This window comes from Plecotus auritus (assembly GCF_963455305.1).
Source record: "Plecotus auritus genome assembly, chromosome: 5".
Taxonomy (NCBI): domain Eukaryota; kingdom Metazoa; phylum Chordata; class Mammalia; order Chiroptera; family Vespertilionidae; genus Plecotus; species Plecotus auritus.
The window spans coordinates 176,524,372-176,547,410 of NC_137776.1; the positions used below are offsets into that span (position 1 = coordinate 176,524,372).

Here is a 23,039-nt window from a genome sequence, read left to right on the forward strand (position 1 = left end):
TGGAGGGGGGCCAAGGAAGGGTTGGGAGACATCTATAATACTGTCAACAATAATTTTTAAAAAAATAACGTACTCTCAATGTTTAAGTATCTTTTTTTAAGTAGCTGTTTAATAATAAATGGAATGAAACAAGAACTTCAAAATATTGCCGACACATGGACTAACCAGATGTCACGGACACATGGACCCTCACTGAGGGAGCACCCGGGGACTTTGAAACTGTGCTTGGAGGAACCTCGGGAGTTCCCCACACAGAAGAGAAGGCATTTGCTGCCTTGCGCACAACCCCGAGAACCCTGGGAGTTTTTGCTGGGTTCCTGTAGATTTCATTTGCAAAGGGGAAAAGAGTGCCCTGGAGGAAGTCTGAAGGCAGCTGTCTCGCATGAAGACTGGGGCGCAGAGGTGGGGAGTGTCCACAGTGCTGTAGTCACAGGGGAAGCAGGTCTCAGGCCTGGGCTCATCTGAGTCCAGGAGTTGGAATGCTGTTGCTAGAACTATTTAGAGCCCAGTTTTGTCCATGAAGAGGCCATAACCAACTAGTACTAATGAAAAGGAAAGGCGGCACCACACCTACACAGAAACTGTACAGACACATGAGAATGTGTGCATACACACACACTAAGAGTTTCAGGGGTACATACCCCTACAACACAGTTCAGAGTTCTTGCGACAGAGACCCTTAATGTCCATTTGACAGATGAGAAAGCTGAGCCAAGGAGCAGTGAATGACTTACTGCACAGCCACCCAGAGACTAACAGGCTGCACCAGAGGCTGAGAAACCCCTTTGCCCTCAGGAGCCTGTGATGGTGAAGCCCCAGCCAGACCTCACATCTGGGAGCAAGTGGCCAGCCAGGTGCTGCACACATGTGTCAGGGGTCACACGGGGGTCTGGGAGCACCAGAGGGGATGTGAAAGCACAGTGTGGGTAAGAACCACCGCCTGGGAGCATGAAAGTGAAAGTGCCCAACCCCCACAGAGGTGGTGGCTGCAAAAGGGAGGGGAGGCCTCAGAGGACTGGAGGAGGATCTGGAGGGTCTGGTCCCCAGGCAAAGCCAAAGACAGGTGCCCGTGCACCCCATGGACTCTTTGCCCTGGAAATCCTGCCCGAATCTAGGAGATGACACTTCCTGGAGATGACAGACCTCGCAGCCTCAGACCCTGAAACATGAGCAATCCCAAATCCCCGCTGCACAGAGAGGGAAGCTGAGGCCCAGAGAGAGGCAGGGGCCAACCTAGACTCACACTGCGGGGTCAGGTAGAGTCCGTCACTAAATCCTCGGGGCCTCAAGGTCCCCACCTATTCAATGGGCCATCCAACACGCCCAAGTAACAGCCAGGAGAACAATATAGAAAGTTAAAACTCTCAATGGGATTATGGTGCCGGTAGGCATGGTGACTAAAAATAGATCGAGAGGGAAATGCTGAGATCATAGACCTCAAACAACATCATGCCTTTCCCAGGGACCCCTGGGAGCAAACCCAGACACCCCAAATCAAAGTTGGTGGCTGTGATGCCGGGCCCCCCAATGCAGAAATCTCACCTGGAAACTAAGGGCTGCTCCCAGGCGGACAGAGAAAGCCTCAGCTGAACGGACAGGAAGACTGAGCCCAGCCTGGACAGTGACCGAGGGACTTGCCCAAAGGTACCAATCAGGGCCAGGCGGGGGTTAGAGCCCCGGGCCTCCAGCTCCTTCTCCCCAAGCCTACTTCAGATCTCAGTCCCCAGAGCAGCCCGGATCCCCGCCCATCGCCCCACCCACCAGGGAGCGGTCTCCACCAAGAAAAACAAATGCCCAAAGCCAGCTCCCTGATGATCCACACTGGCTCAGCTCACCCCCACTGGGAGGACCAATGGAAGGAAGCAGCAACCGGTGCCCTTGGGCCAGGCACCAAGTGGCCCTGAGAAAGGAGCAGCCTCATTTGCATTCCCCCTTTCCTGGGGGGTGGGGGTAGGGTAGGGTTGAGGCCCCTGCCTGTCCCAGGGGTGCCTGCAGCCTGCCTGAGCCTGCCCACCCCTCAGGAAAGTGCAGTAACAGACCCAAAACCAGAAATGCAAGTCAGCCTGCCTCTGCCAATCTTGTCCTAAACTGAGGCCAAACCAAACAAAGCCCAGAGGACAAGTGCCTCTGTCCCCAGGGGTGCCCTGCCCCGGGCAGCTGAGAAACCACCTAGGACTGAAGGGCTCTCAGGTGCCCAGCATTTTGGTGCTCAGACGCCAGAGTCAGACTTTGGTTTTGATCCCTGTGAGGTCACTTTCCAGCTGTGCAACTCTGGCCAAGCCCCCCAGCCTCCGAGAGACACAGAGCCGTGATATCACACCGGACTCACAAGAGTGGTCCCACAGGCCTGGCCCAGGAGAAGCATTTGATGAAATGGTGGCTGCTATCAGTCTAAGGATGGGGAGCTGAGCTCAGAAAATGACCTAAGAAATCGGAGACTGATTCAGTTATGTCTCCTGGCAGAGGGTCTCTCCCTGCTTCTTTAGACCCTTATACACAAGTTGTTTGGGACCCTCAGGGGTCTAGAAGGGGGAGCAGGCTGAGCATTACCCAACTTGGGCCCACCCCCCACAGGCAGATACTTGCAAACAGGGACCAGAGCTCATTGGTTCTGTCCTGTGCTCCTGATGGGCTACCAGGCAGGTTTGGTCAGGCCAGTGTTCTTTGGAGAGCTGGGATGGGGGGTGCCTTGGGAGAAGGGGGCCTCTGGAGCAAATACAGGAAACCTCAGAAATCTGGGGGGAGGGGTGGCACGTGAGAGAATTAGGAAAGGAGAGGAGATAAAGATGAGAACATGTCACAGAATAGATAGATGCCAGCCATGGGACTGTCCTGTGAGCAAAGAAATGACACACGCAGAGGCGTCCTACGTGAAAACTGCTCTGGGCAGGATGAGCAGGGCAGGGGGTGGGGGGACTGGGACAACGTGCATGCATTCATTCATTCTCCAGGCACAGGGTGAGGCACTGGGGCACAGCAGAGGACAAGTGGGACACAATCCTTGCCTCAGTTACGTGAGCAAAAAAAACAAACAAAAGGTTGGACAATCCGTCTTGTCCAGCGTGATGAGTGCTCTGATGGAGGAAGTGCAGGCAGCGGGGACACCCAGCTAGGCAGCTGTTGCAACTGATTGGGGTGACAACAATCCGGCCAGAGAGACCAGTCTGCTGGCCCATGGCCTTGAGTCCCAAGTCCTCAGTGCAGCTGCCCCTCTCCTGCGGGGAGTCTCTCACCCCCACCCATCACTTCCTTGGCTTGGCTGGACCAGGGTTAATTCTGTCCATGTCTCGCCTGCTAGAAGCACACAGGAAATGAACCAGGCCCTCTAAATGGAGCTGCTGTTGAGGATCTAATCAAATCCTCTCCCCAATCCAATCCAGGGCTCAGAACGGGCTGAGGAAGGCTGGCAGGTGTGACACCAGAGCTCTTGCTCACACCAGCTCTGGCTTCTAGCCCCTCGTCCCTACCAGCTAATGTAGCTGGGGATGGCCGTGAGCTGCTGGGACTGACTTGCTCGATGTCACACAGCTGCTAAATGTGGAGCCAGGTCTGCTGACCTCAGAGTCAACCTGCAGCTCTCACTGAGATGACTCATCACATCCACTACGCATTCCAGCTCCACATGTGCCCTCAAAAGCCACTTCCTGAATGAGGTGGGGGAGGGGAGGGCACCAGGAGGTGTGAGCTGGGGTTTGCCTCCATCTCGGGGTGGTCCTTACACAGCTAGGATTTTACAGAAAGAGCACTGGACATAAAGCCAGGAGGCCTGGGCTGGAACCCTCACTCTATTATTTGCTAGCTGTGTGGACCCAGGCTATCACTTCTGGGTTTTTTTCTACCATAAAATGGGGTGGGACGCCTCTTGCCCCCTGTCCCAGACAGCTAAGGGGATCAAGTCTGAGAAAGGACAGGGAAGTGCTCTGTGAACTCGAAAGGCCTCGGAGAAAGGGAGCAGCTATTAGACTTCTGGCCCAGCGTTTGACCTCCAGGTTGACTTGGGATGGGTTACTCCTTCGAGTTTGGCACGCTCTGGGCCTGGCTCCTGGGTTCCTGGCTCAACGCTGGCTTCCAGGAACCTCAGTTGCTCGGCTGACACTGAGCTCCCCAACCCAGCCTCAGTCCATCTCCTCCGGCCCACCTTCTTGACGCCTAAAGGTGGGGGCCAGCTCCCTCTGGATACTGCTCCCGGCTTCCCACTGGCTGAGTGAACTCGGGCGTAACCTCTCCGACCCTCAGTTTCCTTAGTCATAACCGGGTCCTGCTGCTCTCTCAGGCACCCCCCACGCCTCAGGCTATAATCACCATTTGGCCACTGACAATGCCCAGTCCACTGGGCCAGCCCAGACCTGCCTCCTAAGCCCTGTCCCATCAGTAAGTGTCCACCAAGCACTCGTGGGACAGCGCGGCTCCCAAACACTGTCCTAGGCTCTGTGCACACAAAGGGGACGAGAAGGACATGGCCTCTCCTGGTGGAGCTCAGAGGCTAGAGAGGAGGGACTGACATTAACCAAGTCATCGCCCACAGAAACAAACAGTGAATACAAACTGCGAGCCATTGCGCAAAGGAAAACTATAAGGTGCTGTGAGAGAGAAGAAAGGGGCGGTGGGGAAGGCCACCCTGTGGGCCGACACTGAGCCTGAAATCTGCTCATTGGCCAGGGGGCTCCCTCGGGGGGAGGAAACAGCAGATGCAAAGGCCCTGAGCCAGGAAGGCTAGCACCTGCAGTCCAGGCACGGAGAGGGAAACCTTCCGACGGATAGCCCATCAGTGCCCCCACTTCAATGTGTCCCCCCCTGAATGCATGGGCTTCCTCAGTCCATTCCTCCTCTGGCCTCTGTATCAGTGATGCCGTTGCCCAAACCAGGGGCCTGGGTATCATTCTCCCTCCCTTTTCCTTCGCTACTGCCCCTTTGGCCAATCACCAAACCCTCCCTGATTGTCCCTCATAAAATCTTAAGAATCATTCCACTGGGGGAGGTTATGCATGTGTAGGAACATTCTGTACTTTCCTCTCAATTCCTAAAATTTCTCTAAAAAATATAGATTATTAATTTTTAAAAAAAGTAATCTTTCCACTCTCTCCATCTCCACTGCCACCACCGCCCTCCAGACCACTGTGTTCTTCCATCGGGATTGATGTCAACCTCCCAGCAGCAGTCCAGACCCCGCTGGTCATTCTCTGAGTCATGCCCGGGAGATGTCTAAGTGCAAATCTGACCCTATCACTCCTCTGCTTGACACCTGATGTGGCTCACCAATGCCCTCCAGATAAAGTCCAGATTCTGTAGCCCTGGGAGACTGTTCTCCCTCTATCCTCACTACTCCAATCTTAAGTGTCTGATGAATGAATGAATGAATGAATGAATGAGAAATCCAATGAACTTCATGGGTCCATCTAGACTCTTCCTACTCAGAATGTGGCCAAGAACCAGCAATAGCAGCACCAGGAGCTCATGTGAAACAGAATCTTAGGCCTCAGTCCACATCTCCTGGAATTTTACTGAGATCCCGGCTGATTAATTTGCATACTGAAATTTGAAAAGCACTGATCCAGACTATTGGTTCTCAACAGAGGAACACTGTAGAATCACCTGTGGCACATTTAAAAATATATCTGTCTGGGCCCACTTCCAGACCTACTGGATTCCCTACAAGTAGGGCCTGGGTACCTCCACTTTTTTCTGACTCCCCGGGTAATTGTGGGGAACAGCCTCAGTTAACAGATGAGGTGGGTAAGGCCCAGAGAAGGATGGTGACATGCCCAAGGAATCAGAACAGAGTCCAGACCAGAATCTAGTTTGGGACCAGTTCCAACACATACCGCTCCCTCTGTGACGGGAAGCAGTGAAAAGAGGCATGACCTCAGAGCACCTGTGCCAGGATGGGGAGCTGGCAAGCCGGCTGGACTCAGCTACCCATACACGTTCCCTAGAAACAGAGGCCCAACTGCAGGAGGAGCGAGAGGAAGGAGGAATTGAATTGCAGATGGAAAATTCTCTGTTCCTAAAGGATCCCACAGTAACTTACAGGTCTCTCTGGGGTCCAGGGGGGGCAGCGAGCATACCCATTCTATGGAAAGCAATACTGAGGCTAAGAGGAGAAGTAGCTCATGCAGTTCAGAAACTCTCCAGACAAAGCCACCCTGAGGCATGAGAAGAGAGGAGCCTCCTCTAAGAAACCTTCCCTACTCTTGGCACTGCCACCAGGCTAAGCAGAAGGACATTCCCCCAGGCCTGGCCTTTGGAGCCTGCCGGGATGCCTCCCTCCCCTCCTGGATGCCCAGCCTCTCATTAGGCAGGAGGAGGCATTCCCAAGGTCTGAGTTTCCAGTTCTAAGCCCTGTCACCACCTTGCCACGTTTCTTCTCGTCCGGGGACTCAGAGACCACTGTTTCCATTGCATGGGGGAAACTGCGCTCGCAGCCTCTGCCGCTCCTCCTCCCCTCGCCCCAGAGACCCTTTCACACCTGTAGCTCTCTTCTCATCTGAAAGGCATGGCGTTGAGAGCTGGCATTTCCCAGCCTCTTCCTCTCCCTGTGGTGACTGATGCCTCCCTCTGTCAGAAGGAGAGCGCTAGGGCCTTTGGGTCTCTCCTGTCCCACCCACCCCAGGGCCCTCTGCTCAGGAACCAGTTTACCTGTGGGCTCTACCACCGCTCCCCTTCCCACCTGGCACCCTCTTTCTCTGCCTGAGAGACATTCTCCCTAAGATCTCTATTTCCTCAAGCCCATTTCCTGCCCATCCCTTGGAGCCCAGCTAAACGCTGCCCTGGGATGGCCTGGCTAGAGGGCTCTCTCCTCTCCTGCTAATGCCTGCCCTGCCCTCCTCTCATGGCCTGAGGAGGCCCTGCTTTGGCTCATCAGGGCTGAGCATCTGGCTTACTCACCCTCACCTCCACCCCCATTGCCAGGGTTACTCAGCAAATACCTCCGGAGCCCCAGCCATGAGCAAGGGCCCGTGCAGGACAAGGAGCCAAAGAGGAGCAAGACCCGTTCTCTCTCCTGAAGGCATTAGTCCTCAGAGGGAGGGAACCAGGTGAGGGGCCAAGGCCATCTCCCACCCACCCACTGCCACCCCAGGGGGCTATGAAAGCGGACAGGGCTGGGAAAGGAGACGGCAGGGAACATTCGAGGAAGTGCAGGTGGGTCCATGGAGCAGGAAAGCATGGATATGTTAAGGAATTTGGCCTTTACCCTGAAAGCAGTGCAAACTTAGTGCTGTGGAGATAGGGGAGGTGGGGCTGGAGATGGTGGAAACAGAAAGCGGTGGAAAGGATAGGGGAAGAGGGAGAGAGACCATTAATTGAGCGTCTACTAGACACCAGGCACTGTGACGCTTGCTTTACATATGCTCTCACTTCCAGCCACCTTATGAGGTCATCACTGGCCCCATTTTTGCAAATAAGGAAACGGTGACTCAGAGAGGTTCAGTAACTTGAGCAATATCAAAAAGCAAGTAGAGGCATCCACACTGAAACCATGGTCTGCCTGCCTCTAAAGGCCCACTCCTTCTACCACCCCACGATTCCTCTCCCGCTCCCTTCACTGCCTTTCCTCCCTCCCTTCCTTCAAAACACTCTACCAGGCCCCCACCTGGGCCAGGCCCCGTGCTAGGCATGGTGAGCAATACCAGATACAGGGTCCCTGCTCTTAGCCCAAATAGGTGGAGACTGAAAGACAGATGCCCAAGTCAGCCGGTGCGGGGAGGGGTGGTACAGAACTGCATACACCTGGCAACCCCCCCCCAAATTCTCTCCCTCCCAGGGACCTCTTCACAGGCAGAGCCAGCGGCATGTGGCTTCTCTGTGATGTCCACACTAGGGGTCAAACAAAAAAGCTCTGCCCAACGAGGAGGACCCGGGGAAGGGCACAAATAGCCCTGTGGCCATGAGACCGGGATTTGGACTCAGGCAGGCCTGGGATTGAATCCCACTTCCTAACGGTGTGGCTGAGTCATGTGCCGCCTCCCCCACAGGGCTGCCAGGGGATGGGAGGCAGAGCCTGGCCCACGGCATGCCCAGCCCACCATGCCCTTCCCCTCCACTGCCTGACGCTCCCTCAAGGCCAGCACCAGGGATCAACCCAAAATCTACGGCTTAACTCCAAGCAACAGCTCCGAGAACAGGGAGCACTTTCAGAGCGGGGTGGTGGAGAGAAGCCTATTGCCAGCAAAGCAGTGAGGTCTGGAGACAGACAAAATCCAGATTCAAATCCTGGCTCTGCCACCTCCCAGCTCAGTGGCCTTGGCCAGGCTGCTTAAACTCTTCCAGGCTCCATTTCCTTACCTGTAAAATGATGACACAAGGAGTGAGGACCTACAGCACAGCATTTTGGGGAGACCATCACACAGAGGAGCCTGGCACACAATAGGTGCTCAGTAAACATTCACAGTTCCTGTAATCATAATGATTACTCTCGGCCGCAGCAGCCTCCCCACCCCCACCCCCGCCCCCCTGCGTGCCACTCCAGGAGAAGGTGCTTGACACATTCTGACCCTTGTGACAGCCTAAGGATGGGGGTACGATTATCTGTACATTTCGGGAGAGGAAACTGAGGCCCCGCACCAAAGGCCCTGGAGCGACTCAGCTTCCCCTAGGCTGGGTCAGTCTGGCTCACCATGTGGCCTAGACCAAGTTACTCCCCTGGCTGGGCTGCATCTCTGGGAGGGAGTCCGTCCAGTTCTGAGTCTCAGGCAGCCTGGAGGGGTCAGATCTCAGGACCCAAGGTGTGGCCAGGTCTCCCGGTGGGTGCATCAAGGGCAGGGGAAGCAGAAAGCACCCTGTGTCCAGAGATTCCCCACGCCTTGTCGGGCTGCCCCAGTTCCTAAAATATCTCCTCCTTCAGGGCATGGCGTGCTGGGGCACTGGAGTGGGGTGGGGAAGAGGCTCTTCCTCTTGACAACACTGGGGTGGACATCTGGACATCAGCTGCAACGCTGTGGCCAAAGGTCACCCTGCAAGGCCCCAGGCAGGCTGCAGCCTCCACCACTGCCCCCCTGTAGCAGACACCTTCTGTCTCTGCTGAGGGGTGATGGTGAGGCCGGATTTGCCTGGGTTTACAGTCTGCTCCTAACTCATTCTCCCGCCATCCTCCTGTCATGGGACTTTCTCCCACGTCCCTCACATGAATTGACTACACTCCTCTCCTGCTTAAAACCCCTCCATCCCTCTGGGATAGTATAGTCCTAGCTCCTTACCCTGCTTGTTCTGCCCCCACCAACTGACCCCTTTACCACACATACCATTTCTCCTCTCTTCCCTCCAGCCAGTCTGAACTACAGGTGCCCTTAAACAACACAGTTTTGAACTGTGCAGGTCCACTTATATGTGGGGTGTTTTTTTTTTTCAATAAAATACTGTATATGTATTTTCTCTTCCTTATGATTTTCTTAACAATGTTTTCTTTTCTCTCACTTACTTTACAGTAAGAATACATATGTAATATATTTAAATAGGAAATATGTGTTATCAATAGTTATCAGTAAGGCTTGTGGTCAACAGTAAGCTCATAGTAGTTAAGTTTTGGGGAGTCAAAAGTTATACATGGATTGTCGACTGTGCAGAGGGTCGGTGCCTCCAAACTCCCATGTTGGTCAGGGCTCAACTACATTTGTGTTCCCCCAAACACACTCTACTCTCAGGCACCTCTATACCTGTGATCACTGTACTTCCTACCCGAAACACCCTGACTTCCCTTATCTACCTGGCAAACTCCTTATCTACCTTTAAAACTCAGCTCACCCGCACATGGATTGCCCTTTGATTTCTAACAAAGGTGATATGCCCTATCGTGAGAAAAGATGGTCTTCTAAATAAATTGGATAGCCACTCAGAGAAAAGGAGTCTCGCCCTCTACGCCCACGCCGTGCCTAAGAACCTATTTCAACTGGATTTTAGATCTAAATATAAAACCACAAAGCAATTAAGCTTCTACAAGATAAAATAAGAGACTATATCCATAACCTCGTAATGGGCCAAGAAACACGATGATACAGAAAACGCTCTCCATAAAAGAGAAAGATTGACAGATTAGACAGCATTAAAAGAGTGAGAATACAAGCCGCAGAATGGGAGGGAATATTTTCAGTGTGCATATCTGACAGTAAACACTATCCAGAATATTTTTAAGCTCCCACAAACCAATCAGAATAAAGGCAGATAACTCAATAGAAAACTGCAAGAAAGACTTGAACAGACACTTCACAAAGAGTTCATCCAAATGGCCCATCAACCTATGAAAAGGTGTTGGACCTCATTAGTCATCGAGGAAATGCAAACAAAACCCACAGTGAGCTATCAGCACACCCAACACCAACAATGTCGGTGCGGTACTCATACGCTGCTCCAGGAGGGTGTGGTGGTGTCGCACTTTGGAAAATTACATGATTGTAGCTACTAAAGCTAATTATACACCATTTTATGACTCACAGTCGCAAACCGTAAGTACTTACCCAACAGAGAAGTGTACATAGTGCATCAATAGACATGAGCAGGAGTATTCATAGCAGCACTATTCATTATAACCCCCAACTGGCAACAGCCCGAATATCCATCAACAGGGGAATGGCTAAATTGTGGTATATCCACACAATAAAACACCACACCGCAATGAGAATGAATAAAATCAAACTTCATGTAATAGCATGGACAAATCTCACCATCAAAATGATGACTGAAAGAAGTCAGTACAAAAGAATACATTCTCAACGATTCCATGTGCACAAAGTTCAAAGACAGGCATCACTAATCAATGAAGGGAGTCGGAAAAAGGGTTACCTTTGAGGGGGTAGTGACTGAAATGGGGAAAAAGGGGTTCCAAGGGGACTAGAATTTCTATTTCTTGACCTGGAGGGTGTGTTCGCTTTGTGAAAATTCATTGGCTCTATAATTCTAATCTTTCTGTAAATTACACTTCAACTTAAAAGTTTACTTAAAAAACATACAAACAAAAGCCTTTATCCCAGGGTCTCCCCTGCCCCCTGGGCTGGGCTCCCCCTCTCCTTTGTACCCATCTCTGACAGCACATTCCAAAGAGCCGCCATGCCACCTCCCGGCTACTGAATGCCCACTCTGTGCCAGACCCTGCTCCAAGAGCCTCGCTTCACCCATATCGTCTCATTCAGTAACAGCCACTGTGAACAAAGCATTCTGGTACCCACATCATCTCATTTAACCGGATGAGGCTGGGCCATTGCCTGAAGAAAAGGAGGCATGGCGAGGTCCAGGGTCTTGCCCAAGGGCACGCAACTGTAAAGTGGAAGGGCATGCCCTCAAGTCCAGAGCCCATGCACCTACACACACGTATCCTACGGCCTCCCGTGGGACAGGAAGGTACATGTGGCACGATACACAGGCGATTGTTATAGCTGGGCAGGAATCACATCTACACCTCAGAGGGGTGGACAGACCAGGATGGAGACCTGCTCCTTTGATGGACAAACATCTCTGTAACCAGATTCAGCCTTACCTCCTGCAGAAAGCTTCATGGAGGCTCTCAGGCTGGGTTAAAAGCTTTCCCAGGATTCCCACAGCCCCCTCCCCAAGCCGCCCCATCCCAACTCTGTTGTTACCATCCATCACATGTCTAGCCTGGCACTACATTAAAGATTAGGCCTTGCCTGGCCAGTGTGGCCCAGTGGTTGAGCATCAACCTATGAACCAGGAGGTCGTGGTTTGATTCCCGGTCAGGGCACATACTGGGTTTCAGACTTTATCCCCAGTGGGGGGCATGCAGGAGGCAGCTGATCAGTGATTCTCATCATTGATGTTTCTATCTCTCTCTCTCTCCCTTCCTCTCTGAAATCAATAAAAACATATCTTAAAAAAAGATTGGGCCTTTATGCCTGTACCTCCAGTACCTGGCAATGCATGCTACACAATAGACATTAAACACATATGCAAGGAAGGAAGGGAGGGAAGGAGGGAAGCAGGCAGAGAGGACAAGTACAGAGCAGCTCTTTGGATCAGTGGTCGCCAACCTTTCGGACCTCACGGGCCACCAGTGGTCCGCAGACCACCAGTTGGCGACCGCTGCTTTGGATCAACAGTGAACTTCACTAATGGAGGTCAGAGCAGTAAAGATCTCCACGTCCTGGATGGACGTCAGTTCCAACCCTTGACTTGAGGCACGACCACGCCACCTATCATCCTGGATCCATCCCCAGGCTGCCTCCGGCCTTGGCTCAAGATTTCAGCCAGCCGTTTGGCTCCCGGAGGCTCTGCCCAGCTCTTCTCTGCCACCCCCAGGTCCCCCACACTCGGCCACCCTGTCCCAAGGGTCTGCGTTCTGCCCTTAGCCCCAGGCTAAGCCATCAAAAGGTGAGAAGAACACCAGAGAGGGTCTTGGCTACATGAGGGAAAGTGTGCTCGGTTCCAAATTACTTATTGTGTCCCCCGCCTTTCTAAGTTGGGGGAGTTGCTGACAGTTCTCTGGCAGCAGCCTGAGCCACAGTGCCAGGTGCAAGCAGGAGGGAGAGGGGGAAAAGCCACGGGCCACCTGGAGTGATGACCTAGGCCCATTGCCAGAGGAAGAGGGTATTCTGGGACCCCTCTCTCTTCTGAGCCTGGAGGCTTTGATCTCACAAGTGGCTCACGGCCCTAGCACCCCTCTCCCCAGTTCTGCCTCACCCTCACCCCATCCAGATGCCTGGGTGCAGCGGGTTGTGCAGGGGAAGGTGGCGGCTCCCTGGGGCTGAGCCTGGTTGGCTTGTGGTGAGTGGCTCCAGCCTCTGTGGGCTGAGAGGGCTGAGCCATAAGCAGCCTTGTTTATCCCTGGGAGGAATGATGGCTTTCCCCGAGCAATGACATCTTGGAAACGGCCTGGCTCCGCAAACAACAACAAACCTCCCAGCCTCAGCCTGGGCTCCAGCTTGCAGGAGAAGGCTTCTGACCAGGAGCACCTGACAGCGGGTTGGGGGCTGCTGCCTTGCTGAGCCAGACCCTGGCCTTGACCAAGGACTCTGGAAACCCAGGAAGAGGAGAGGGTCTGCAGAGAATCCAAGAATCAGATGGCTGGAAGGAGCCTGGCAATACCTGGTCCAGTCCCTGGTTGCTCCAAAGGGGAAACTGAGCAGGGGTTGGGGGGGGGGGGGGCGGGGGAAGTGCATACGTAGTTGCCTGAGATCCTCCAGCAAGCAGGGACTAGAATGTGCCTTAGCCTCCAGCCCTGGCCAACCCAGGGCTTTCTCTGCTGCACACACTGTTCTTCCAGAGGAGAGCCGGGCCCCAGCCAGCAAGCCCAGAGGTCCTAGGAAAAAAAGTGTTGATGCGGAGTCCAGAGAAAAAGGAGCACCAAGACGAAAGCCAGGTACTCTGGGCGATCCAGTTGGTGTGACAGAGAGAGACACCTGGGCCGGGGGGATGGAGACCTGGGTCTTGTCCCATCCGTGCTGCTGAGTCTCATCTAACCTCAGGCAAGTCCTTCCTCTCCTGCCTCATTCCCCTGTGTGTCCCGAAGGCAAATGGACTCCGCCATCGCCAGAGCCTTGGAGACCAAATTGGGAAAAAGCTCTCAGGAGTCCCAGGAGCCCAGCTTGGAATGAGCACTCCTTCCACACCTGTGCTTCTTCTCAGGAAACGAGGCAGCCCCCTGGTTGAAGAGCCGCCCAGATCTACCCCCCAGGTTGGCACCATCTGAAGGGACCCCAAACTGAGCTCCAAGCCACTCGAGTCTGTGCAAAGGACCATAAGCATTGCATTCAAACAAGCCAGGGCTGCCCCTTCTGCCTGCATGCCCAGGCCACGGTGTGGACACCATCCTCGCCCAGTATGACTTCTGAGTGGGCTCTCCCTGTGGCCTCAGCCAGGCTGAAGCCAAGATTCTCCCTGCCTCACCTCCTGTCAAATCTCCCCTCAACCCCTTGACCCGATGGAAGCAACCCTGATATGCAGAAACTAGGGCCCCTCCAAAGGGACTCCTGGCCACCAATGGACAGAGAGATTCCAAGTGGAATATTTGCTCTAGTGGTGGAAGTGTGGGTGGGATTAAGACCTGGAGAGAAAAGAAGAAACCGGCTTTCCAGGCAGCAGGAACAGCATGTGCAAAGGTGAGAAAGCTGGGCGTGGGGTGACTTCATCGATATCAAGTACTTCATCGATATAGTCAGAAGCCTCCGCAAAGATGTCCGGTTCCAAGCCCTGGAAACATCCCAACAGGGGGTCACTTGCCTCAGCTGCCTCTATCTTCACCATCGCCCTGCTGCCTCAGATGCCTGGCTGGGCCTGGAGCAAGCCCTGCTGTAGAACTTGGCTCCCTGAAGGGCCCGCCCTGGGCTAAGCCAGGCCACGTGCTAGAGCTGGGGAAGCGGGCAGGTGCCCCTTGGCTGGGCAAGGAGGACTCCAGGGGCGCTGGTGGAAACTTTGACTATGGTCGCAGTGCCCTGGCTGGGATCCCGCGGGCATTGGTGGGGCAGGCACTGCAGCTCCTTCCTTCCAGGAGATCTATCCACTCCAGCCAGCTCGAGAGAAGAAACAGCCCCCAGCCACAAGCCTTTAGGTGGCAAAATGTGGCAAGTTTTTGGTGAGTGGCCCCGTGGCCCTGCCCTGAGAATGCCATACCCACAGCTGAATGACACAGCTCGGGCTGGGGTGCTGGCAGCCACGTATCCTGTCCTCACTGTTCCAGGGCGCAGAAGTCCTCCATCTTGGTCCCGGCCATAGACCACTGTGTGAACTTGGATGTGGCCCTTACCCTCTCTGGACATAGGTCCCACAGCACAAGGGCTCTTCCTGAAAACCTCGGGACAAGAGTAGAGGTGTGGGGCCTCCGAGTGGAGAAAAGAACTGGCCTCTGCCCACTCTCAGTGGCTAGCTCTGTGGGGTGAGTGGGTCTCTAACCGTTACCCCCTTCCTTACGGGCCTCAGCCGGAGCCCAGGGAGCAGGTGCGGGACCTTTCCCAAGGGGCTCTGGATTCCGAGCATCCCTGCTGCGCTCCCAGTGCCATTTCAGCAGAAGTCTCAGGGGTCACAGGCAACCCTGGGGGCCCGCCCCCGAGACCACCTCCCTCCCTGACACGGAACTAGGCAAGAGCAGCCTTCCCGGGGGCCTGGCGTGTGGTCAGCATCCCTGACCTAACCACCCACACCACTAGCTGAGCACTCCCTCCCCAGGCAGTGTCCCGACTTCTGGTCACCAAACATTCCTTTCAGCCAGAAAGAAAAGCTGGCCGACCAGCCGAGAAGTGGAGAGCAGCACTCGGTGGAAGCATGCCCCTACCCTGCAGGGTCCCCACCCCTGAAACACACACACACACACACACACACACACACACACACACACACACACACAGCTGTCTCAGATCAGAACACACACGGTTGGGTTGCAACGTGCCCATCAATGGCTGCCCTGGGGAAGAAACAATAGGAACAGGGGCATAGGGTGGCTTGGACAAGATCCCCCCCCACCCCCCACACACATACCCTATCACCAAGGCACCTACCCAGCACACTCCGGCAGGGACCCAGGCGACTCGGGGCTGCCGCTGCTGCCAGCCCGCCCGCCCGCCTGCCCAGGTCTCTGCCCGGTGTCCGCCCGGCTCCTCCCGTAGGCGGGCGGGCGGGCAGCCGTGTCAGTGGCAGCTCCTGGCGGCCAGCCCCGGCCGTGTCAAGCAGCTGCCTTCCCAGACAGAGCTTCTTTGTGTCAGCAGAGCTATTTATGGACTTACCCAAGTTCCCCAGGGGAGCGATACCTGCTGGGAAAAGCAGAACCAAATGACCAGGTTCCACCTCCCACATCTAGGTAGCCTTTTCAAAACCCTTGCATCACTCGGCCCTCCCCCTCCTCCTCCTCTTCCTCCTCCTCTTCCTCCTCCTCCTCCAGAGCTCTTCCCAAATACACACCCTCTCCAGCCAGCTGCCACCACTCTGCAGAGCGGCTGGATTTCTTTCTTCCATCAAATAGAAAACTCTGTGATTTCCCAAGCCACTTTCATCCGAGGAATCCGGGATGTCTCAAAGAAGAGTCCTCTGCCAGCCCGTCCTTCAGCCTGCAAGGGCCCTGCCAGCTCCTGGGCTACCCGCTCATACTTGCGGGCCCTCGCTCCCCTGCTCTCTGTCCCCCGGCCCAGGCTGGCCCCGGAAGGGAGAGGCATCCATCCCTTACCGTGGCACCCACTGGCACTAGGATCCCGAACTGGCGGCACCCCACACACATCCTGAGGGCTCCCCCTGCGGGGGCAGTGCCAAGCCACCAGCCACCACTCAGGCAGGAGGGAGCCAATCACTGAGGCTTCCCTGTCACGCCCCCACCCCCATGCTGCTCTCATCCCAGTGGGTGGCTGCAATTCAACCCGGGGTCCTGCAGCCAACACAGGCTGACTTTGCGAATGCCACGCCCGCCCCCGCCCCCGCCCCCGGGGTGGGAAAGCGGCGGCTGCCTCAGGCCCCTCCCAGCAGCACCATCCAGCGCAGCGGGACACATGTTTTTATTTAGCACTTTTGTGTACCAAACTCTGGGGAATCAGAGATGGCCAGGGAGTGTGGGCTTCCTCCCCTCAATCTGATGCTACAACAGCCCAAGAGTGAGAGCCACACGTGAAGGGGACCGCCCTAACAGAGACGGGGGGGGGCGGGGGGGCGGGGCGGGCAGAGGAGAGAACATGGAACTCGGAAGCAAGGGTCCCCGGTTCTAGTTCCAGCTGCAGCACTGGTTGGCTGGGCATCACTGAGCAAGTCCCAGCCTCCCTGCCCCTTGGTTTCCTCATCGGTAAATCGGGGCTGACCACACTTGACCCGCCCACCTAGGGGATTAACAGAGGGGTCCGTGATCCCGTGCCAGGCACTATTCTGAGAGCGTGGCCTTCTTTAAATTATTCAATTAATCCCACCAGCGCCTTGTCAGGCAGGGTCTATTATTACCCTATGAAGAGCCCAAGGTACAGAATGGCAGAGGAAGTTGCCCATGGTCACACAGCTAGCTGGGTGTGGAGCCAGGACTGAACACAGTCGGTCCGATCCAGGGTGCCCACCCCAGCCACAGTGCAGCCCCACCACTGCAGGCAGCAGCTTTGCCGGCACAGCGCCATTCGGGGCTGCCGCTATGGCTGCTGCAATTGGTTGTCTCATGTGCCTGAGGCCCAAGTTGGGGGTGCCCATCCCATAGCCAGCTCCAACCTGAACATGAGTACTGCCAGAGTGACAGGCACCCTAGACTGTCGGCACAGGAAAAATGGAGCAGGAGGAATCCCATCCTCCTTTCCTGCCTCCCCCCACCTCGGCCACTCTGGACTAAGTGCTGTCCCTTTGCCCCTTGCTCTCCTTATTAGGCCCAATGCCTCTGAGTGCCTATCTCTGCCTGTCTCTCTATTCCTGTCTCCCTCACACATGCAAGTATAAGAAAATGTCCTTTATTAGGGGAGACCTGGAACAGCCCTCATCCAAACTACAAACTCCAGTTGATGCGGTGTCTTGTCCCTGGGGGCAGAGCCAAGGCAGTCCTGGCAGGAAGCTTCCAGATCGGAAGGCTGTCATCCTGCGGGCTCCGGGGAAGCGGAGCCCACCGTTGTCCTGGGAAACTGGGAAGTGAGTCTCAGGAGGCGGCCAATTCCAATAGGGCTGACTTAATTCCCAGCGGGGCTGATTGGTTCCCAGGATGAAATCTGTGGTGGTTGGGATACGATTTCTTAGGGTGCAGAGCCTGGATATAGGGTTCCTTGATATGAGAGGATCCCTTGAGCCTCAGCTCAGTCTTTACCTTCTTTTCATTAACAAATAGTTCCAGAGCACCAACTATGTGCCAGGCTCTGCACCAGGCCCTGGGGACTGGGTCCTGCACTCACAAAGCTGACAGTCAGTGAGGGAGGCAGACATCAGCCACACAGTCAGACTAATGAGTCCATAAATAAACATTGTGCCACAGCGGGCAGAGCAGCTCTGCCAACCCTGGGCACTGGGGCCAGAACAGATCCAGAATGCATCCATCAATGCCCTGGACCACAGGATAATCAGGAAAGGGCATAACAGTCAGTGCCTTGAGGCCCAGGCATCTGCCAGGCCAGGCTAGGAGAGCATCTAGTCTCTGGAGGAGCTCAGGCAGCCACTGCCCTCTCCCTTCCCATGGTTCCAGACACACATCAGAGGGACCTGTGGGCCCTCCCAGTGCACACACAGCCTGAGGCAAGATGGGGGAGTCACTGACAGCCAGGCTATCTAAGCTGGAGGGAGATCTCTGAGCGCCTCTCTCTGTCTGTCTCTCTATTCCTCAGAGATCTGTCACTCCAATTCTCCATTGACAGCCAGTGAAGCTGAGGCCCAGAGAGGGAAAGTGTCTTTACCAAGGAAACAGAGCAACTCAGCGGCAGGGCTGGGACCAAGGGTTGCGAACTCCCAGTCCAGTGCTCCTTCCATGGCATCCCAATGCTTCTCAGACCTACGTAAGTGATGGTGCTGCTCAGTAGAGGAGGGATTGGGATCTGGGGAGCAGCAAGATCCCGGTGGCTCATTGGCCACAGCATTGGCGCCTGGGCACTCAGGCCTGGGCCCCACATATTATGTTTACCAAACACTAAACTTGACACTTACTATGTGTGAACACTGTTCAAAGCACTTCCTGGTTATTGACTCATGAAATCTTCATAACCCTATTGGATGTGATGTCCAATGAACCCATTTTATAGATGGGTAAACTGAGCATAGAGAGATTAGGAAACCTGCTCAAGGTCACACACCAGTAAGTGCACAGCTATGGATCAAGCCTAATCCACTTTCCACTGTGCCCCGCCCTACTGCCTAGAGCAGCCCCTGGGACAGATCCCAGCAACACTGAGAAGCTGGCTGGATGGACAGCCCAGTCATGCAGGCAAACTTCACACTCTTCACAAGCTGGCAGCAGCTTCCAGGGCTAGGACCAAGAAGGGTCAGTAGGAAGCCAGTGTGTGCACACCTCCTGTTTTGGGGGGGCGTACCCCAGGCAGAGCCCAAGGCTCTAGAAAGGCCCGAGAGAGATGTGGCAGCAGCAGGACGCAACTCAGGTCCCCTGGACAGGCCACTCTCCTGCAGCCCCGACCATCTCGAGGTTTCCACCATCTTCCCCTGCTGCCTCCACTGTGTTAAACCTGGTATGTCCAGGCTTGTGTTCCCAAGATCCCATAGTGAGTCCTGCACAGACGGAAACCCACTCACCTGCCCCTGCAAACTCTACCTGGCAGAGGCCAAGCCCCGGTAATGCCCACCTCAGAGAAAAGAATGTACCTGCTAAAGGCGTTAATGAGCTTCCCATCCTGGCTTCTGATCCAAAGTCCAGGAGGATTTTGTCGCAGGGCAGAGAGGAGAGTGATGCCGCTATGCAGAAACTGGGCACAAGCAAGGGAGAGGTGTGGTCCCAGAATTCCAGAGCCTATGATAGACTAAGACCAAGCCCCGCCTCCACCAGCAGCGGCTGGGGCTTTCATTATTCCTGGACAATGAAAGGACCAGGCCTGTGCTTGAGTGTCTAAGGTAACGGAACCTTGAGCTGGAACACTGTGGCCCCACCTTCTACAGAGCCCTGCCCCTGCCCCAACGTGCTACAAAAGAGGGTGGTAACCCTGAGCTGCCCTGTGAAACTGTGCAATTATCTGTATATACCCTCCGAGCCCAAGCTTTGAATCCACTAACCCACTTAGGAAATCTGGTTTTACTCATTGGGTCCCCTGGTTTTGGGGAGGGGGGGCGGGTAGGGAGGCGTCTACAGATTCCATGCAGAAAGGCCCTCCCCACTAAAGAGTTAGCCAAGAAACAGTTATTTGTTATTTCCATAACCACTGGATCCCTACTATGTGCTAAAGCCTGTGTTCAGAACTATGGACACAGGCCGACAGGGAAGCAGCCCACCCCTAGGGTCCAACTCGAAGGTCAGCATGGCTGACCTGGCACTGATGCTGCAAGCAGGCACTGTCCTGTCAAGTCTGGCCTCTATGACCCGATCGCCAGGGTCTCACACTGCTTGCTAAGGCCATGCACCTGGCTCTTCCTGGTGGCACTGGCCTTGACCTTGGGGCACATGCTGCCAGTGGTGGGGTGGGTGGGACAGAGCAGGTATCCTCCAGTTCAAACTCACAAGGAACCTACAGACCCCAGGGCAAGTCCCTTCCCCTTTCCTGGCCTCACACTTCGGTCTCTAAAATGAGACCACACAGGTGTGTCTGGTGGCCCTAGGCCTACTCTTCCCCTTCGATGGTCAGTCCAGGCCCCTCCAGGTTTTCTCAATGACTAGTTTCAGTCAGTGGTATTTAGAAAGAGCACAGGCTTTAAAATGCAACAAATCTGACTGCAAGTTATCTGGGGCCAGTCCACTTCAATGGCTCTGAGTCTCAGTTTGCTCATCTATACAATGGGGCTATTACTATCTGCCTCACTGGGCCCTGTGGGGACTAAATGAGGCAGCGTGTATGGAGTGTGTGGCACACAATAAATGCTCAATAAGTAAGAGTATTGCTGTTGTGTTGTCATTGTGTTGTTATCTGTAAAAAGACAGAATTTACCCTTGAGAGGGCCAATGCAAAGAGCTGAGTTAAAAGTGCTATCTATGGGAGGTCTAAGAGATAAGGAACTGCTGTGGTGCCTGGCATCTACTAATCCTATCTAATAAAGAGGGAATATGCTAATTGACCATCACTCCGTCACAAAGATGGCTGCACCCACAGCTGAGGCCAAGTTCCCATAAGGAGCCTTAATAAGCAATCAGCAGGGACCTGAGGCTACGCCCTCCCCCGCCCCCATGCGGCTTGACAGGGGACCTCAGGCCATGCCCCCCGCCCTGGGGTCAGGCTGGGGGACCTCAGGCCATGCCCCCTGCCCCAGCGCCAGGCCAGGGGACCTGAGGCCATGCCCCCCCCCACCCAGCGGGGCTTGATGGGGGACCTCAAGGTGCATTTCCCGTCCTGGTGCTGGGCTAGGGGACCTCAGGCTGCTCCACTCACCCCAGCGCCAGGCTGGGGTACCTCAGGCCGCGCCCCCCCACCAGGTGGGGCTTGACAGGGGACCTCAGGCCACACCCCCCACCCAGCAGGGCTTGACAGGGGACCTCAAGGTGCACCCCCAGTGCTGGGTCAGGGGAATTCAGGCCACACCCCTCACCCCAGCACCAGTCCGGGGGACCTCAAGATTGCACCCCCCACCCCAGCACTGGGCCAGGGGACCTGAGGCTGCGCCCCCCCCGTGCCTGGCTGGGCTTGACAGGGGACCTCAGGCCATGCCCCCCACCCAGTGGGGCTTAACAGGGGACCTCAAGGTGTACCCCCAGTGCTGGGCCGGGGGAACTCAGGCCACGCCCCCCACCCCAGCACCAGGCCAGGGGACCTCAAGACCACACCCCCCGCCTGGCAGGGCTTGACAGGGGACCTCAGGCTGTGCCCCCCTCCCCAGCACCAGGCCAGGGGACCTGAGGTTGTGCTCCTCTGCCTGGCTGGGCTTGACAGGGGACCTCAGACCTCACCCCCTACCCAGCGGGGCTTGACAGAGGATCTCAGGCCATGTCCCCCACCTGGCGGGGCTGGATGGGGGACCTCAAGGCACGTCCCCCACCCCGGTCTGGGCTGGGAGACCTCAGGCCATGCCCCCCCCCCCCACCATCCTGGTGCTGGGCCAGAGGACCTGAGGCTACATCCCCTGCCTGGCGGGGCTTGACAAGGGTGGGACTGGCCAGGTCTGGATCTAGCCCAATGGGGGCGGGGGCCCGCCGGGTCTGGGTCTCATGGGATTTTGAGGTGCATGTGGGTGGGTGGGGACTTGACTCTGGGTCCCGTGGTACGCCCCAGACTCTGACAGGAGAAACGTTTTCATATATATTTTACTAATTTTCTTTCATCTCTGACACTTCTATTATAGAAAAAGGGCAAATAGCAATATTAAATTATTTCCGCTAATTAATCCTCTTTTAATGTGCACGAATTTCATGCACCGGGCCACTAGTAGCTGATAAGCATGAACAGTTACTGAGCAACAGGCTACTATCTTCATCCCCGTCTTACAGATGGGGAAACTGAGGTTCATAACGATTACCAGTACATGGCAAAAGTAATGGCAAACAGGCAGTACAGCTCCAACACTTATGTTCTTAACCTGTGTGTTCTGCCCCCAGTTCATGTTCCCAAAATGTCTCTCCCCTTGCCATCTGCCTCTTCCTCGCAACTACAGGCAGCAAGGACAATTCCCAACCTGCTCCCGGGAACTGCAGCTCCCAGCCACAGCAAGAAGCCCATGTGCAGTGAAAGCCCGGAGACCAAATGTCCCCCCCCAGAGAGCTGCCTTGAGAGCTGTCACTTCTGGATTCTGCCTCCAGCCGAGGTGCATGTTGCAGTCACCTCAGCAGCCTCGGCCTGACCTTGGGCGGCTGCAGCGGTACAGGATGGCCAAGAGCCGTGACCACCTCCCTTCCTGGCCCCAGTCCAAGCCGCCATATGTTGGCCTGAGATTTCAGGCTTTTGGGAGTAATCCTCGACCCACTGTGCTTGTGCCAGCTCCAGGGACAGGTTGTGTCCTGACTACCCGAGTTCCTGGGAAGTGTTCAGCACAGAGCAACTGGCTCAGATATGTAGAGGCCAGCCCTGTGACCTTGGCTGCTAGATGTGGTTCATCCACACACTCCTCCCAGGCCACCCCAGCTTGAACCGTTGGACCTCTGCCCAAGCCACCAAATCAGAGGCCATAATCCTGCCATCATTACTGCTATAACTAAGGGAGTGAGCCAACACATAAATAGGCAGAATCAAGAGATGGAAGGGGTGAGGCTAATTCTTGGGGATATTGCTCAAGGTCCTGAACTCAGATATAGCTGAAGGCTACCTTCCATAACTCCATCAATTCCATTTCCTGGCTGAAGCTAATTTGAGTTGGCCTCTTGTCACTTGCAACTAGAAGATTTCTGACCGGTACTTAACCCAGTGTCTGACATACAGTAGGCACTCTGAAATTATCTGTTCACTCAACCACTCGACAAACATTCCACAATGAGAAGGTGACCAGGTTTGCTCTTTAGGAAGAATCATCTTGGCTGCTGTTTAGGGAGGTGACTAAAGGGACAGGAGAAGGTACAGGGAGGTCGATAAGGAGACATGCAGTAGTCCCAG

General features: G+C 55.1%; 1 protein-coding gene across 8 annotated transcripts in view; it reads right to left on the reverse strand.

Moving 5' to 3' along the window:
• RGS3 (regulator of G protein signaling 3) overlaps positions 1–23,039 on the reverse strand; it is a gene marked incomplete at its 5' end in the record, with an annotated part of 121,755 nt that overhangs the window by 16,529 nt on the left and 82,187 nt on the right. Inside the window, one exon of one of the 8 annotated variants that reach the window (XM_080671395.1) lies at positions 19,183–19,295. The exons of 3 other annotated variants lie outside the window; for them this stretch is intronic. Coding sequence is in view for 1 of the 5 variants with exons in the window: in XM_080671392.1 (XP_080527518.1) it covers positions 15,835–15,888 (54 nt within the window). Of the gene's footprint in view, positions 1–1,542; positions 1,723–15,434; positions 15,637–15,659; positions 15,745–15,834; positions 16,116–19,182; positions 19,296–23,039 lie in introns of those variants that run through there. 4 more of the 8 variants (XM_080671392.1, XM_080671394.1, XM_080671393.1 and 1 more) reach the window with 4 other exon arrangements.